General features: G+C 37.5%; 1 protein-coding gene across 1 annotated transcript in view; it reads left to right on the top strand.

Annotated features, from left to right (window-relative positions):
* Positions 1-1,205: 1,205 nt before the first annotated feature.
* LOC125902109 (receptor-type tyrosine-protein phosphatase N2-like) overlaps positions 1,206-16,747 on the top strand; it is a 294,836-nt gene continuing 279,294 nt past the window's right edge. The window contains exon 1 of the mRNA XM_049598248.1: positions 1,206-1,522. Coding sequence (XP_049454205.1) covers positions 1,426-1,522 — 97 coding nt within the window. The 5' untranslated portion in view covers positions 1,206-1,425. The remainder of the gene's footprint in view (positions 1,523-16,747) is intronic.

A 16,747-nucleotide genomic window follows, 5' to 3' on the forward strand; every position in this document is an offset into this window, starting at 1 on the left:
TTTAAAAATGGCTACATTAACCTACAGTACAGGGGGTCTCCTGTGTATAAATAAGCTGTGGGCGCCCTTTCAGTCACCTATTGGTGGTTATCTATGAATAAACAAAATGTGATTCAGGAATATGTACTATGCATAATTTAACACATGGACCAGTAGTGAAGAGTTGTCATTTCAATGTTCATTTAAGTACAATTTTTAGTATTTCTACTTTATACTTAACATTGTTGTGCTTTTTACTCCTTTACACTTATTTGATAACTTCAGTGACTCTGCAGATTCAGATTAAAAATACTAAATATAATCAACAAATAAATGATGTTGTATTATAATGGATAAAATCCATCAGATACCTTCTGGCTTTAGAAACTTTAAAAAAAAAGAAAAAAAAAAAAAGAATAATGATTAATGAGCCCATATATTCAGGCTATAGATACACATTTGAATGCCATATGAGGGCATTTTATTGCAAACCTCATCAGCCTTTCCTCAGACAGTGGCCTTAACTTTTCATCATCACTCATTCACCCGCCTTCAACTGTGAACCTGAGTTATTTCCGACAGCACCTGAAAGCAACGGTAGTGCTGAATCAGAGTGGAGAGCTCCGTGAGTCCGTGAATCCGTCAAGTCAGACTACAAAAACGACTAAATCCGGATATTGAGTGGTTTTACCTTCAGAATAAAAGTTTAAAGGCTGGATGTGGTAGTACAGATGCAAGGAAAACATGTATAGTAGAAGATTTTAAATAAAATAAAAATGATTGTGGCCTATATCATGGAGAAACGTTTACCCATGTATGTTGACGGTTATGTACAGGTAAAGTTGATCATAAACAGAGCTCCAGGAAAAGTCAACTCTGACAAAAGTGTAAGTCATCTATATGTGACGAGTTGTGATGAATTATCACACATATTAGGTAAAAAGATTTTTAAAAAATTCTCAGATTGACGGAATGAAGTGTAAACACAAATATAAATTTTCTTAAAAGTAGGACTGTTGGCTGATTTATGTTGGATTGGGTTATTATTTGTTTATACAATTTACTTTTGAAGTCCTTTGTGGTTGTTACTGTAGTTCTGTACCCTCTTCCACTTAGATTTTTACAATTTTGCATCTCATTTCTTCATAAATTGTGACGCTTAATATAGTTTCAGACTTTTATTTTAAAATGCCGTACCGGAAGTCTCGCGTCTATCTGCACGTGCGCTGACGCTGAGAGAGCTCGAGCCTCCAGCAGCAGCAGGAACGCCCTGCATCCTCTCTCCTCTCCTCTCCTCCAACATCCATCCGCCGTCCGTGTGTCCCGGCTCTCCTCTGCTCCTCCAGCCGCGGAGGAGCCACTCTGAACGGGAAGGAAGACGAAGCAAACCTCGCTGGAAGAAAATGGCCTTTTAACACCTGAGAGAATAAACCCAGGAGAAGAGACATGGTTCCTTTGGCTTTTTCCTTCCTCCACCGCCGCCTCCTCCTCCTCTTCCTCGCTTCCCTGAGCTGCTTCCCCGCTTCTGCTGACAGGAGATTCGGTGAGTGAATTAACGGTTGATTATTTTCTTGATGAGCTGCATCCGTAGCGTCTCCGGTGTTGTAGAGAGCTCCTCACAGCCATTTTGCAGACAGACCGGAGGAGACTATTTCTGTTTCTGATCTGTGTCAATATTGTATCAGCGGGGCTGCCAAGGACCGGCAGACTGCTTCACTGCAGCTTCACCTGAGCCCAGGAAAAACAAACACGGTGATCCTGTAATATTTCAGCACAAAGATCCACTGCAAATAAAACAAAGTCCACACAGGAATATTGTTATGTAGAAATAATATTAGAGCAACGTAAACTCTGCTGCTCACCGAGGAGACGCTGCGAGTCGGTAAACAAGTCGGTGAACTGCAGGAAGGAGCTTATCAGGAAAATTAGCCATTATTATATTAAGGAGGCTCTTATCTAGTTGTCAGTGCCATCTGTGACAATAATTTAATTTGAAAAATTATTAGAAATAAAAAAGTAATACAACAAATCCTAAAAATACAATCAAAAAAAAAAAGTTTAGAAAAATTATGCATTCATGATAACAAAACTAAAAAAAAAATCACATAAATTACATAGTAACAAAAAATTAAAATAAACTTTTAATTAAAATAAAATAATATTAAAAAAAAATCAGACTATTTGAAATACTTCAGGATTAAAACATATATACATAAAAGAAAAATGAATACAGTATAATTAATATTCAAAATAAAATATGTAAATTACACAGTAAAAAATATTCTAATAGGTAATATTTAAAAAAAAAATAGTGCAAATAAAAAAGTTAAAAAAAAGATTACAGTCAGTAATTAGTTATGTAAAGTAATTCAGGAATGCCAATAATAACATATAGAGCAAATAATATATTTAAATAAACATATAAATGACCTGTACAAAATAACATTTAGAATTTGCAGAGTGCAAGCAAACTATTAGAATATTAAAAATAAATAAATGCATAACAGAAATTTGAATTATTGGAAAATAATTCATGAAAGTATTCAATAGATATATAAAATCAATAAAATATACAATATAAGTATGTGTAGGGAGAAATATATTAATAGAATAGAATAAAAAATAACAGTTTTGAATATTAAAAAAAAATTAAATAGATAAAAATAGGTTGTTTGGGGTCTGTGTACACTGGCCTGTAAACAACAACAACAGCCAACAACCATCAGTGATAACATCAGTGCAAAGCAATGAAAAACAAGCTTTTACATACACGCTCATATTTCTAGCTCTGTCGTCCTGACAGAAACAGCTATTGATCGGAAATCTAAGAAATATAAAGGTGTGTGTGTGTGTGTGTGTGTATGGACTGGAGACATACATTTTTCTCATGCACAGAGTTTATAAATAGCTGATATCAAATACTGTATTCCCTCACTGATCTGAGATTCGCAGCCTGCAGGATGACTGATGTAGAGATGTGTTGTAGAAGATGGTGAGAGGAGGACGAGCAGGAAGAAGCTGGTGTTGTGTGTGTGTGTGTGTGTGTGTGTGTGTGTGTGTGTGTGTGTGTGTGTGTCCAGACCCTCCTCCTCCTCTCTCCTTCAGATTACATAACCAGCATACAGAGAGTATGGCAGCCACAGGACAGACTCAGCTGAGGAGACGAGCAGCAAAACAACAGAGAGCACTGAGCTGCAGCTCTCAGCCTCCATTTATACACTTATACTTTATTTATTTATACTCTATATCCTATAATAGGTTTATGTACCTGTGCTGCTATTTATTTATATGATTTAATGAATACATTTTATACTCATCCTGTAATAACCCCACAGGGTATTTTAGTTTATTGTACAGTTTTGACATTTCATGGCATTTTTCCATTTTTCATGAACAGTTTTTTATGTTTTCTGCTTAATAGCTTATTAAGAGCCTTATCCTTCTGTGGTATTTACTGTAATGCAAATATGCAATACTGCATATAAACAGCCAGAAGCCTCCAGTTTAGCCTACCTGCTATAGGTGTCACCATCTGTTGGACTAAACCTGCGGAGCTAGCAGTGGCTTATGGTAACGGCCTATTCTGATGCAAATAGGATTAAGCTGAATAAAGGTGGTGCTGAAAAATGCAATATGTCCCCCTTTTGCTGATAGCACAAATATTAAATCTTTTTTAATACTTTGTTTCGTATTTGGCTTCTAAGCCAAGCATATTTTAGCAGCGAACAAGAAAGAAAATACAAAAAAGTTCTCGGAGTTGATTTCATACTGAACAACTTAAGTCCTATTTAAACTATACTGTATCTAAAAGTATTTAATACTAGTTTATTAAGCTTGCTGAATCGGAATAAAGCCTTTTGGCCACAGTGTTAGTTTCATGCTATTCTGCTGATCAGCAGCCGGTGGCAGTAACATGCCCAAAACTGTCCGATACGCCAACAAAGGCAGGGAAGAAGACTGCTAACATCCAGTTATGGTACACCTGCATTAACTGATTTATCTGGCCACTTGGGGGCAGCTGAAACAACAGTAACACTGATGTATAATCACCTTGTAAGTTGTTAGCAAACAGTTGCTTATTTCTACATCCAGCAGTAACAGGATATCATGATCATTCATCTAGACTCATGTTGTGCCCACCTAGTGAATATAAGTCCAATATTTATTGTCTTTTAGCTCTGTTTTTGGTCTCTACCAACTCCTGAGAGAAATCATTTCACCAGCTAAATGCTCTATTATTTTCACCAACTAGTCGCTACATTAAATGTGTCTGTGTGCTGTTGTATTTTGTAAGAAACCTTTAATGTAAGCTTTATTTATTTACAAGAAAACCTAACTTTTAATATAGTTTAACTTGATAATTTATTTATAAGGAGCAAGTACATAGAAACATTAACAGTTGTAGAAGCAGTGTCTGACGTATTGTACACATGCATATAGCTGGAGCTTATTTCCAACACCAGTCCCTTGATGGGCACTGATATTCCAAGTGATCATTAGAATTGCATGTTACAGTTTAAACTCTTAAAATCGGTGCATATAGTAATCAAAAACAAGAACAACCATCCCTGGCATTCATTCATTTTGAGTTGCACAACCCCTTTAGTGTTGTAAACTAAAGTATGTTAGCATCACTAGCTGTGCCGACACTGCTAATGGTGCTAACAGAGCTAACAGTGAACATAGTTAACAATGCTAAAGGTCACTAGAATTACGTAGGGGGAGACCACATCCACAGGGAGATCAGATGGTGGCCACTTTGTTTTGGCAGCAACGCCATTGGGAAGGGACGATGTTGCTAGCAATAATCACCGAATGAGTGGCATGAGTGAAGAGAAGCAAAATTAAGCTATAGACCGACTCGTGTTACTGGTCAAAAATATTCTCAGCCGTAACCGATTAAAGGTTAACCATTGACATGCCTAATTTAAACTGACTAATGAAACTAACAAAACACAATGCAAAACATTTAAAACATTAACTCAAGTACACAAATAATGATTTGTTGGTGTCATGATTGCAGTTCTGGTAAAGTTTTAACCAGGACTTGATTGTTGTAGAAAAGGTTTTAAAATCCTAAATTTGCCTTGAGCTGGCAGGTAGGGAATCCCAGATGTTTGTGCCTAGTTCTAGTTCTACAGTTTCCTTCTGATGTACTTCAGGTGTTAGTTCAAAGTGTTGAAAATGGGTGAAGCTAGATGGTGGAGATTTTTACATGTAAGTGTGAGGTTGGAATAATAATGAAATTGTGAAAACTGAGAAGATTATATTATGTATAAAAGCACTTTTTGAATACCATTTCTATGTGATAAGTGACTGTCAGTTGCTGATCTATTGTCTCTCTGTCTGGGCTCATCAGCTGTTTGTCCATACATACAGTGATTTACGTTTATTGCACTTGTCCCAGTGTGTTTTCATTGTAAAGCCTCTCTGTGAGCCAGATTTTCCCCTCCTGGGATTTGAACTGCACACTGCGTTCAGCTCAGGTCTCCTAATCATTAACGTGGACCGGGAGAAGGTCACCACTGGTTTGCCTGGTGTGACCGTAGCCATGGCAACGCTCATTAACATTTTATCCATGATGATTGGTTGGTAGGGTCGGGGCAGGGCTGCGGAGCTGCTGAGGTGCTTTACTGTAAGTGCTCTGTGATACATGTGGACACAGGAGATGGACAGAGGAGCAGTCTGATTCAAACTCTAGTTATAGATCCCATCATTTTAACTGCTTTTTTTTTCCTGAATCAAATGCCTGGCCCAGGGGCATCATGTATCAAGATTCACAACTCGACATTTACAGTTTAATGTCATTTTAAAAGCCATCAATTTTCCATGTAAGATAAATCATGTAATATTGATCTGGATGAGGGTATTGTGTGTGAATGAAGCATTTTTGTGTCAGTAAATTTGAAAAAGGTATACAGTGGCAGATTTCAAACAAGTTTTGTGGGCTGTTCTTTAGATAGTTATTGTTTAGTCGATGGGACTCACATTTGTCATTACGATGTCAAGGTTTGAAATTAATACTGTAATATTGCATTCAGAAAACTACGCTTACATTAGTCGACTACTCGCCCGCATGTTTACGATATTAATTTAATTATTAAATTATATATTTTGGGCAGGACAACACAATGGTACCACAAAGTACCATTGCTAACACTGAGCGAGCCTCCTGTTAATGACGATGTCGGCAAAGCAGTAATGATTGTGCTAAGTTATGGAGCTACATTAGGGTCAAATGTTTTGTACTTGAAAAAATAAAATTTTAAACTGAAAATTCATGTGTTGATCTTGAATTTTGAAAAATACAACATTGTATTCAAAATAAAAATAAGTGTATGAAACATTTTTTCAGGTTAAATATAATTTTGATTCACTCTGGTAATTCTTTTGAATGAATAATTTATTTTCACTTTTCACTTCCATATGTATTTTAACATTTGAGGTCTTATTTTTTTCAGTTGCATGTTTTATTTTTTCAGATTCAGATCTTATTTTTTACACTTTCAAATCTTTTTTTCACTTTCAGATCTTTTTTTTTTTCACTTTCAAATCTGTTTTTTGAGTTTCAGACTTTTGACCCTGATGTGGCATGGGGGGCGTGGCATCAACTGAGAGGGGTGTGGAATCATGAGTGACAGTGCCTTCAGGGAACGTAGGAACTAAAAAAATTCTGACTCAGCACTTATATACACCATATTCATGTGATTGGCAGTGTAAAAATTGATGCCAGTGACAAACTTCCATTTAGAAATCTGTTTTAGACAGTACTGAGCACCAATTGCTGTATAAGAGCGATAAATTATGCCAGATTTTGCAGTTCAACAGCCACATTTTTTTGATATGTCCGATTTCCATATAGTACTGTGAACGCAGCGTAGTGTCCGTTTTGCTTGCGATGATGGCGTCCGGTCGGTTGGGTCAGTCTGCTGGAGCCCATACATCCAGCACACAGGTGAGAAATGTTAACTAAGCTTTGGGAAATCATAACAAGTATTAAGGGGTCGTTTTTGTGACAACATACATTTTTTTTTTGTGACGTCTTTTAAGTGGCAAATTTGTCAGAGTTGGAAAGTGTTATTGTTCACAGCTCCATCATCACGGCCCTGTTGATGCTTCCTCATCCAATAAACGTGTCCCCTGGATGAAACCTTTGAGCTTGGGGAAAAGGAAACAATCCTAAAACACCTCCCTACTCACCTGACCTGGCTCCAGGTGATTTTTGTGACACCAGGTGAGTAGGGAGGTGTTTTAGGATTGTTTCCTTTTCTCCAGGCTCAAAGGTTTCATCCAGGGGACACGTCTGGATGAGGAAGCATCAACAGGGCCGTGACGATGGAGCTGTGAAAATGTATGTTGTCACAAAAACGACCCCTTAATACTTGTTATGATTTCCCAAAGCTTAGTTAACATTTCTCACCTGTGTGCTGGATGTATGGGCTCCAGCAGACTGACCCGACCGACCGGACGCCATCATCGCAAGCAAAACGGACACTACACTGCGTTCACAGTGCTATATGGAAATCAGACATATCAGCACTTAAAATGTGGCTGTTGAACTGCAAAATCTGCCATAATTTAGACCTAAAATGTTAAAATACATATGGAAGTGAAAAGTGAAAAAAAAATTATTCATTCAAAAGAATTACCAGAGTGAATCAAAATTATATTTAACCTGAAAAAATGTTTCATACTTATTTTTATTTTGAATACATTGTTGTATTTTTCAAAATTCAAGATCAACACATGAATTTTCAGTTTCAAATTTTATTTTTTCAAGTACAAAACATTTGACCCTAATGTAGCTCCATACTAAGTGGCTATGTAATGTAGCTACTTACATGTTTCAGATGATACGTCATGTTTGTAGTCAACGAATGAAGTTGAGTTTACATATCACCTTGGGTTCGTCCTTCACCTTCTCAAAATGATCCGACACTTTGGATTTCCTGCCCGACATGTTATTAACTAGCCTGTGTAATAACCGCAGGTACCAGCCCTGTAAATTAACCTGACTCCTGTCTGACTGCTGAGCATGGCCACTTCCCTTGTCTGTCCTTTCAAATTAAATTCCCACATGGTCCAGTCACATAGGTTTTATTTATTAAATTATTTTTGACAAGGCGCAGCTCCTAATAGAGTTTCAAGCTTGTTTTTTTTTTTTTTTTTTTTTTTTGTGGCTAAGCAATCAATGAAATCTTGCCAACTAATAACCTTTCTGGTCGACTAACATTTGGTTAACTGTATGGGGGCAGCCCTTAAAGGTCTTCTTTCAACTGTATGACACTCTTTCACTCTTTCTAGGAGATATTACAGTGCTGCAGAGTGTGGGTTGATATTGACAAGAGCAATCAAGTAAACTTAGTTAAAAGAACAGATGCTGAAATAATATAGCATTTAACTACAGGGCATGTTGTTGTTGAAGCAATCATCGATTGCAAATATCAGTCCAATTAGATTCCACCTTTTTTATGGTGGAATTTGAAATGGTTCTTTTATACAATAAGTTCCCTCTCCCGAGGGTTTACCGGGCATCTAATCTGTAAGAAAAGCCATAAACACATAGAAGAGAGATTTTTGTTTCCCAACTAAAACAGAAAATGCTGTATAGAAACACTTGAAAAAATAGGATTTGAACTGTTTCCTGAAGCCATCTCATCCTTGGTCTGGTCACATTTGTAGTCCTGTTCACCTATTCTTAAAATCTTAATTTTACAAATTGCCATTGGAGTTCTTGTTGTGTTTGGACAACACTGAACCAACAAGCATTTGGCTTTTTTGGTTACATATAGAAAGTCGGTTTGATATCAGTGCTGAAACTCAGGTATCTTGCTTACACTATTGAAGCATTTCCAGCAACCAAGCCTTCATTTTACTTACGGAAAACCCCAGCTTGGATTTTGCTGTGATGATGGAAATCATATTATGAGTAAAGGGGATCTTCCCTGGTGCTCCTGCTGTGAGAGGATCTGTGTGAAAGCTGAAGATTATTCAGGACATTAAAAAAAAAAACACATGCCATCATCCTGTGGTGAAGCGTAGCTGTAACTAAACTGGTGTTTGCTTTATTGATCATTTGGCTGCACTGACTTCAGATGAATCAATAAATGGATCAATCTTGATCGATGCTTATTGAGTGCAGAAACTGAAAGTGTGATGAAAGGCCTGTCACTTCTGCTTTGTTCCTACCTGCTGCAGGCTGCTGTGTCTGGCTGTGTTGATTGATATCTCCTCCTGTTCTGGTTTCTTCTCACTGCACACGTGAAACCACATCTGTTCTGAGCGTTTATCTCAGTGAAATGTGTCTGTTTGGCCCTTCAGGGTTTATTGTGCTTCGTGCTATTGCAACAAAGAGTGCGATATAACAGCCTCAGTTCCCTGTTGGAAAGGGCTGTCTGATGGCAAGGGAAAGAGGTTTAAATATTAAAAAAATATTGTGTAAGCTTTTTAGGTGGCTAAAATACATTTTGCTGCTGCCCATGTCCACAGCCACCAGACTCCTTTGACAAAAACAATAATTTTACCTCACATTACACAAGGATTTGTTGGCCTATGGCTATTTAGTTTATTTGTGTTATTGTGTGACTTTCAGAACCAAACTAACGTGGCATCCAGAGCAGTACATTGCTTAGCCTCTGTGGCCCATAGCTCCTGTCTGCTTTTCCAAACTGGGAGCATGCCAACCACCATCTGCTGTGGGTAATACACTGACTATGGATCTATGAATGTGGTGAAATACAAGAATTGTATAAATAAGTAATAGCTGAAATATGCAATATGAATGTATATTGTTACTGGCCATGACAATGTCGCAACTGCAGGCATTGCTTTCACTGTGTGAGTTTGTGTGCATGTGTATTAATGGCAAATGTGGTCCTGGTGACACTTATTATAGAGGTAACTACCACAGAAGTGGTTTTAAATATTTTGGCAGGTGTTTGTTAGGGATGTTCCTGGTGACTAATTTCCCTGTCGACTAAATGAAAATTTTAATTGAGACTAGTCGACTAAGGGGCAGAAGTTTAATTGTTTAGATGACTCATTGCGCGCATCCCTACTTTCTGATCTGCTGGCTAGGTTGTGAATTCCCCCCAGGGATCAGCAAAGTACCTTAAGTTACCAAATAAATGTAGTTGAGTAAAAATACATTTCCCTCTAAAATGCGTGACATAAAGTAACTGAAAAAATACAAGTATCACAAATTGGACGTACAGGTTCTGTATGTGAGCATCAATACAGCAGCAAACCCCTGTTAGCTGTGTGAAGACATAGTGGAGTAAAGGCATCCTGAGCAGAGACTGAAGTCACACAGCCTAAGCGTGTGTTGTAATCCGAACTTTTCTGTGGTTTGTTGTGGTACCCAGCCCGGCCACACAAGCATGTTGGTGTTTGTGTGTATCCCATTGGCTTACTCATCGCTGCCACTTTGCATTGTGCTCATATTGTGGTTACCACTGATATAGGGAAGGCGTCATTGTGGAAGTGTAGCGCCTCCCCCTGGTTAATACCGTCAGCTCTGTTAGCGATTTTGCCGTCGTTTAGTACTGTTTATGGATGTAGCTGCTAGCCGCCAGCTCAGCCACTTCCATGTTCAGAGTGTCCAGACAACTCATATGCTCTAAATTTTGCATAGTACTTGAGTTATGCACTTAGTCAGTACCGCTCTTGAAATGTCCTCATCCTGCTTTTCATTTTTACTTGCAATACCATCCAACTCACTTAGACCGATGAGGGGTTATTACCATTGTCTAAGTGCACTCAGTTCCTGTTTTACCTTCAAATTAAGTGTATTTTCAAGGTCAAAATGTTGGTATTTAAGTATATATTTTGTCAAGCAAAAGTGTTATTCAAGCTTCACCGAAATCTTTTGAAGTTATATCGCATGGAAATGACAAATAATGTTCACGCAATTTATGCCCACAACATGTAATTAGAAACTTTTGTAGAAAGCAACACAGAACTACAAGAGATTTCCCCATAAAAAATGGGACTTGGACTGTCTATACACAGCCTATACAGTCCACTCAGTGCATAATGAAGGCAGCCAGCATGTGAGAGCTACAGTAAAAGAGAGCTCTGAATACAAAGCACTGCTGCTTCATTCGAGCAGATGGATGGATCAATGCCGCGGCTTTGAACAATCAGTGGAAGAGAGGAAGAGAGGAGGATGAGAGGAAAAGGGATGAAAAGGATGAGGGAGGAGGTGATGGAGGCAGTTGTGTTGTCGCTGCAGGGGACAGAGGAGGGGAAGACAAAGAGAGATTACCGCCAATTTAAGCTGGGCTGTTTTGCGCACACCTCCTAATTGAGAAATGGATTTCCCCGCTATACTGCAACAAAATAAAAATGATCAAATGCTGCCTTCGCTTCCAAATCCTTCCTTTTGTGTTTGTCTGTGTTGTCGTGATTGATCATTTCTCTGAGCTCAGCCCCAAACAAATTGGATTGCCCGTCATTTTAAAAACAGTGGACACACTGAAGGCATGGTACGCTACATAAAACAAGTGACATATAGATGGACAACACATGGACAGCCAATTAGCCCTTTTCTGATCAGCCATGGGAAAAACCCGAATGCAACTCAGCCTTTAGATGAGCTAAAAATAAAACTACAAAGAAAGCAAAAGCTTTTAAAAGGCCTGGTCCTTTTCCTTTATTCGCGACCCCGACTTGTTATCAACATCCAGAGATGTAAACAAGCCAACAGAGATAACATTGTGTGGTCAAGAAGGTTAGAGCTGAGTGCTGAAGGAAAATGATGCAAGTCATTTGTTGTAAGGCCACTCCTCTGTCATACAATGAGACGGAGAGAGGGGCCGAAGCCAAGAGTCAAACATAACTTTAAATCTTACTATATAAATAGATTGATTGACTGTTAACTGGAATCCCAAACTGTGATCAGCCAATCAGAACTTAGCAACCATAACTAGGTATGCATGGGGAACAAAAGCAAAATTTGTTTGATGAAGATACTCATTGATCAATTGAAAAAATATGTTGTCTTTAGCCAGATAATAAAAAGGCAGCCAAAAACAAAATAACACGATAGATATGCACAAAATAGCACAGTAATATAAATAATAATAATGCCAAAGTATCATCAGCACCATATGGTACTGTTTGGAGAGTTGAGTCTCCATAGAGTGGTGAGAGAATGAGTCCTAAAACCTAGAAATGAGTTAGCATTTTTGCACTCTAGTTCCCTCATCTTGTCAAGTCAATGGGATTTTTTAAATGAGTTTTTGATTAGATGCATGAAATAAGGTCGGTGGTTAACACAAGCTTAAGAGATTTTCACATTTTATTTGACTAAATAAAATCTGTCAGTAAATACTCTAAACAAGGCTTTACAGCCTCGTGGTGACAATGCTGAAGTCATGGGACCTTTTTGTGGTTCATTTGTAGTCTAATGTTGGCTTTTTACTTCTGGTTAATGCATTTACACATCACAGAAGTGGTTTTCATTTGTTAAGATATCTTGCTGAATAAGCATCAGTAAGTATGATTCACTTTTGTCTGCCACAGAGTTTATTTTGAACAACAATCCAAAATTTAATGAAATAATCCCATCAGCTTTTTGTTGAGGGAACTGGACCAATGGTAACTTCCATGTTGGCCAACAAAGAACTGTCATCCCTGCAGCCCTCTGTTCCAAAACCAAAAATGCAAAAGCAGAAGTTAAGGAAATGAATGGCAAACTAGCTTTCTGCCGACAGTAGTATTAGTAAGCTAGCGCTACTTCCAAGGCCATTGACTTGCATATTATTAGTACGGTATTTGGTAGGATTACTTCTCAGGTGACATTATAGAATGCCTTGTTGAAGAATGATTCATCATCTGTCATCATCTGGAGCCAGTCCTGGATGCTATATCAAAGTTGAAAAGCCAGGTCCAACTGTGCTCTTTTTCGTGTCTCAAATGAAAACTCCCACCTAGCTATTAACAAAAAGTAGTGACATATGTTACAGCGGTGATGCCCACCCCTCTCTCAACCCTCACACACGCTGTTAGCCTGAAAGATTTGAGCTTGGAAGTGTAGGATGGTGCTATTTTATTAATATTAAACCTTTGTTTAAGCAGGTGAAGACACATTGAGGTTGAATATTATATAATATACTGCATTTGTACTGTATAAACACACTTATAGATCCATAGTGTATTACCTACAGTAAATAGCAGTTGGCACGCTTCCAGTTCAGAGGTAGCGGTAGATCAGTAACTCGTTCTGCAAGGTAAAATTATTGTTTCTGTCAAAAGAGTTTGGTGGCTGTAGATGGGGGCTGCAGCAGAAGGTATTATAGCAACCTAAAGAGGGACCACATAAAACCAAATCAATATCAGTTTAAGTGGACACTATATTGAGATTATTATTACCACTTTACCTTGCTGTCAGACAGCCCTTTCTGACAGGGAACTGAAGCTGTTTTCTATGCACACATTTTCAAAGCCACCAGACTCCATTGACAAAAACAGTAATTTTACCGTACAGCACACAGGAGTTGCTGGTCTATCCACTGCCCCAATCGTTAAGTTTATTTGTGTTATTATGTGAGTTTTGGAATGTTGGCCTGGGGGGAAAGCAGTTTGACACTTAAACATACATGCTTTTTTTTTTACTTTTTGGATTTAAATAGATAAAGAAACTATGGAAAGCTATACAATGATATAAAATCCTCGGATTTGTTGTTTTGCCTAGTTTGAATTCTCTTTAGCTCTAAAGGATTTGATGATGTGGAAATGTTCCTTGTAGTATATCTCTGTAAGGATACATCTTTATACCATTCACTTCTGTATAATCACTAATGGTAAAGTCAGAAGCTCTGGCCTTGTTCATATAGTGATATAGTGACATACTGAAGTTTTTTTCTGACATTTTCAAACATTTGGTGAAAAAAGTGACAGCATGTGGACGTTACAAATGCATTTTACTATATATTTTGATGGTGTTCTTCTTTTAACACTTTGAAAACAGACATGAAATTGTATTTTGAGTTTTGATAGAGTATAATAATATGATTACAGCATAGGTAATTTCTTATTTTCAAGTTCATCTAAACATGGACGAATACACCCAAAAGTTTATATGGTCAATTGACTTACTGGCTTTATTTTTCAAGGTGACCACTCTGAGTGTAGCATTGGCCCTCTTCCTCTGGAGCAGCAGGTGTCTGATGCAAACAGACAGATGGCATCCTGGGAAATGTAGTGCCGTTTTTGTCAGCGAGCGCAGCTTGTAATAGCCCTGCCAGGAGGCATTAAAGGCCACAGCCTGGACGCTTCTCTTTGCTCACAGGGTGAAGCTGATTGAAATTCCGTTCCTCCTGCATCGTCGGCTTGGCGTTGGTCCTCAGTGTAATACTGCAACCTATTTCACACTCTGCTGCTGTGGAGTGATGAAAGCAGAGCACAGAAAAACTCAGGGTGGCAGCAAATGTCCAAAAGTAGCAAGCAGAGCCATCCTCCGTATCCTCCACTTCTAACTGACTGGAGAAAGCTCTTAATCTGGAAGTGAAATGGGAAAAAACGTCATACCTCTTTACTTATCTTAATTATTCTTCCTTAAATCCTCTTAACAGCATGTCTCTTGATCATTTTTGGGGTCACAGTAAAGTTTTTAAAGACTTTGGCTCCACTTTGGCACCTTTAACTTCATTAGAATGAATAGTTTATGATCTAATACATTTATAATAATCATTCTCATCTTTATATACATAGTTACTCTGACCAAAAGTGGCGTTTGTTATCGTTGTCTTATTGGAGATGGCATCCTCAACCTTGAATAACAGCCTACGACTCCATAATTAAACAGTAAAAATTAAACTTACCATGTTTGTTCATGTGTAACTTTAATTTCTAGTATTTTAAAAACTTTTATTTTGGGGCTTTGTGCACAAAAAAGGTGTCCTTAAAAAATCCTATATGGACAGTAAAACAAATGATAGAAGTGCAATTAATATAAAAACATAACCTGATAAAATCTATTAAACATAACAATTCTACTCCATTAAAGGACTTATTTCAAATTTCCACACAAGCTGACAAAATAATTCCTGCATAAAAATAAACGTAATTCTAATTGAATTCATCTGCTGCTTTGATCGCTTCACTTAGAGAGCATTTTCATTTTATTAGATGTAACGTCATGTTTTTCTTCTTCATCTTATTAAATATTGAGTGTCAGGGAACATTTTCTGCCAAAGTATGTGCACAGCATTTTGTTTTAAAATGTTATAATTCCCTTTCAGTCATAAGCCTCTGTGTATTGTTTCTCTTGCTTGCATATTTTTGCTCTTATTATGCTGTTTTGGAGAAATCGGCCCAAACGCTGCTTGAGTGCCCCAAAGCTGCTGTAATGAAGCTCTGACTCTCAGTAAACAGCGTTTCTGTGTTACATGTTTCTGCTTTTAACAAGAGCGTGTCTGCTGGAAAACTACTGTGATTACTGTGTCTTTTCCACAGAGATGTAAACAAATACAGCCTCGGGTGGCTCTCCTTTTAATTACGCCAAAACAGAAACATAATGAATATCCAGCAAACATGACACAGGCTTACAGCAAATGACTTCACTCTGATATGTCTTCGTTAGAGACGAACTGCATCCTGGGTAAAAAGAAATGATGATACATTGTGAGATGTAGCTCAAAGCTGGAAAACACATTCAGATCTCAAAGGTGAAAGTGGCTGCTGTTTATTTTGGTTGGAGGCAGGAGTCTGAGTGTGTTCACAACAAGCCAAGTTTGGGGCGATTAATGCTAACTTTTAGCTTTTCCTGTTTTATTTGGATTTGTTTGTCAATTTAAACTTCGGAGGCAGAAAATAATAGCAAGTATGAAAATGTAAAAAAAGAGAATTTCTGAAAGAATCCAAGAGAATCAGACAAACTGTAAAACACAAGTAAGATTGGTTCCACCTTATAACAGGACATATTGTTGATGTATAACACCTGCACTTTCCCTGCTATGATGACAGTATATGTCTGATGTGAGGAGCTTTTGCTTTTCCAAATAATTAAGTTATGCTAGTAATGTGAGAGTAAATTATATTTTAAGTGCATTTTCAGGTCTAATACTGTGTGTAGTATGTTTTCATGATTTCATGCTTCATTTCTTCTGTTACTGTAAGGCAGCAATACGTACCATACCGTACCCTACTGTATCGCATCGTATCGTGTCGTGTCGTGTCGTGTCGTGTCGTATCGTATTGTATCATGTTGTAATGTAGGCCTATACTGTAGTACAAAAGCTAACAATTGTATTGTATACTGCAATACAAGTGTATTTATTTTAGGCAACATGTCCCCTATATGAATCTTCATCTGCTGAGGATACTGTTTTTTAATTGAGCATATTTAGGATCCTTTTACATGTTTTTTTCTTTTTTTTTTGTAATTCTAAAACATGTCTTAAGCATTAAAATTTTTAGCTTGAGATGGAGTTTTCAACCATATCATGGAGTTCGTGTGGGAGTGTATCTACGGTCCTGAGTTTTATAATCTATTCTGTTATTATAATTCCAATTTTATATTCCAATTATGGATCTCAGTTTTGGTTGATTTGCCTTTGATAGGCCAACGCCCATTAACCCCTTATTAACTGGTTAATTTTTAAGAAGAAGAAAACGTAAAGTTCTTTATGACTTAATACCCTGTGACATCACAAACTTGACTTTTAGGACTCTTTTTTATTTTGAGAGAGATGTTAATGCTTACTAATATTTTTGGAGTGTCATAAACCATAGGAATAACATGTATGAATTCTGGGCGCTAGCT

The sequence above is a fragment of the Epinephelus fuscoguttatus genome, linkage group LG15 (genome assembly GCF_011397635.1).
Source record: "Epinephelus fuscoguttatus linkage group LG15, E.fuscoguttatus.final_Chr_v1".
Classification (NCBI taxonomy): domain Eukaryota; kingdom Metazoa; phylum Chordata; class Actinopteri; order Perciformes; family Serranidae; genus Epinephelus; species Epinephelus fuscoguttatus.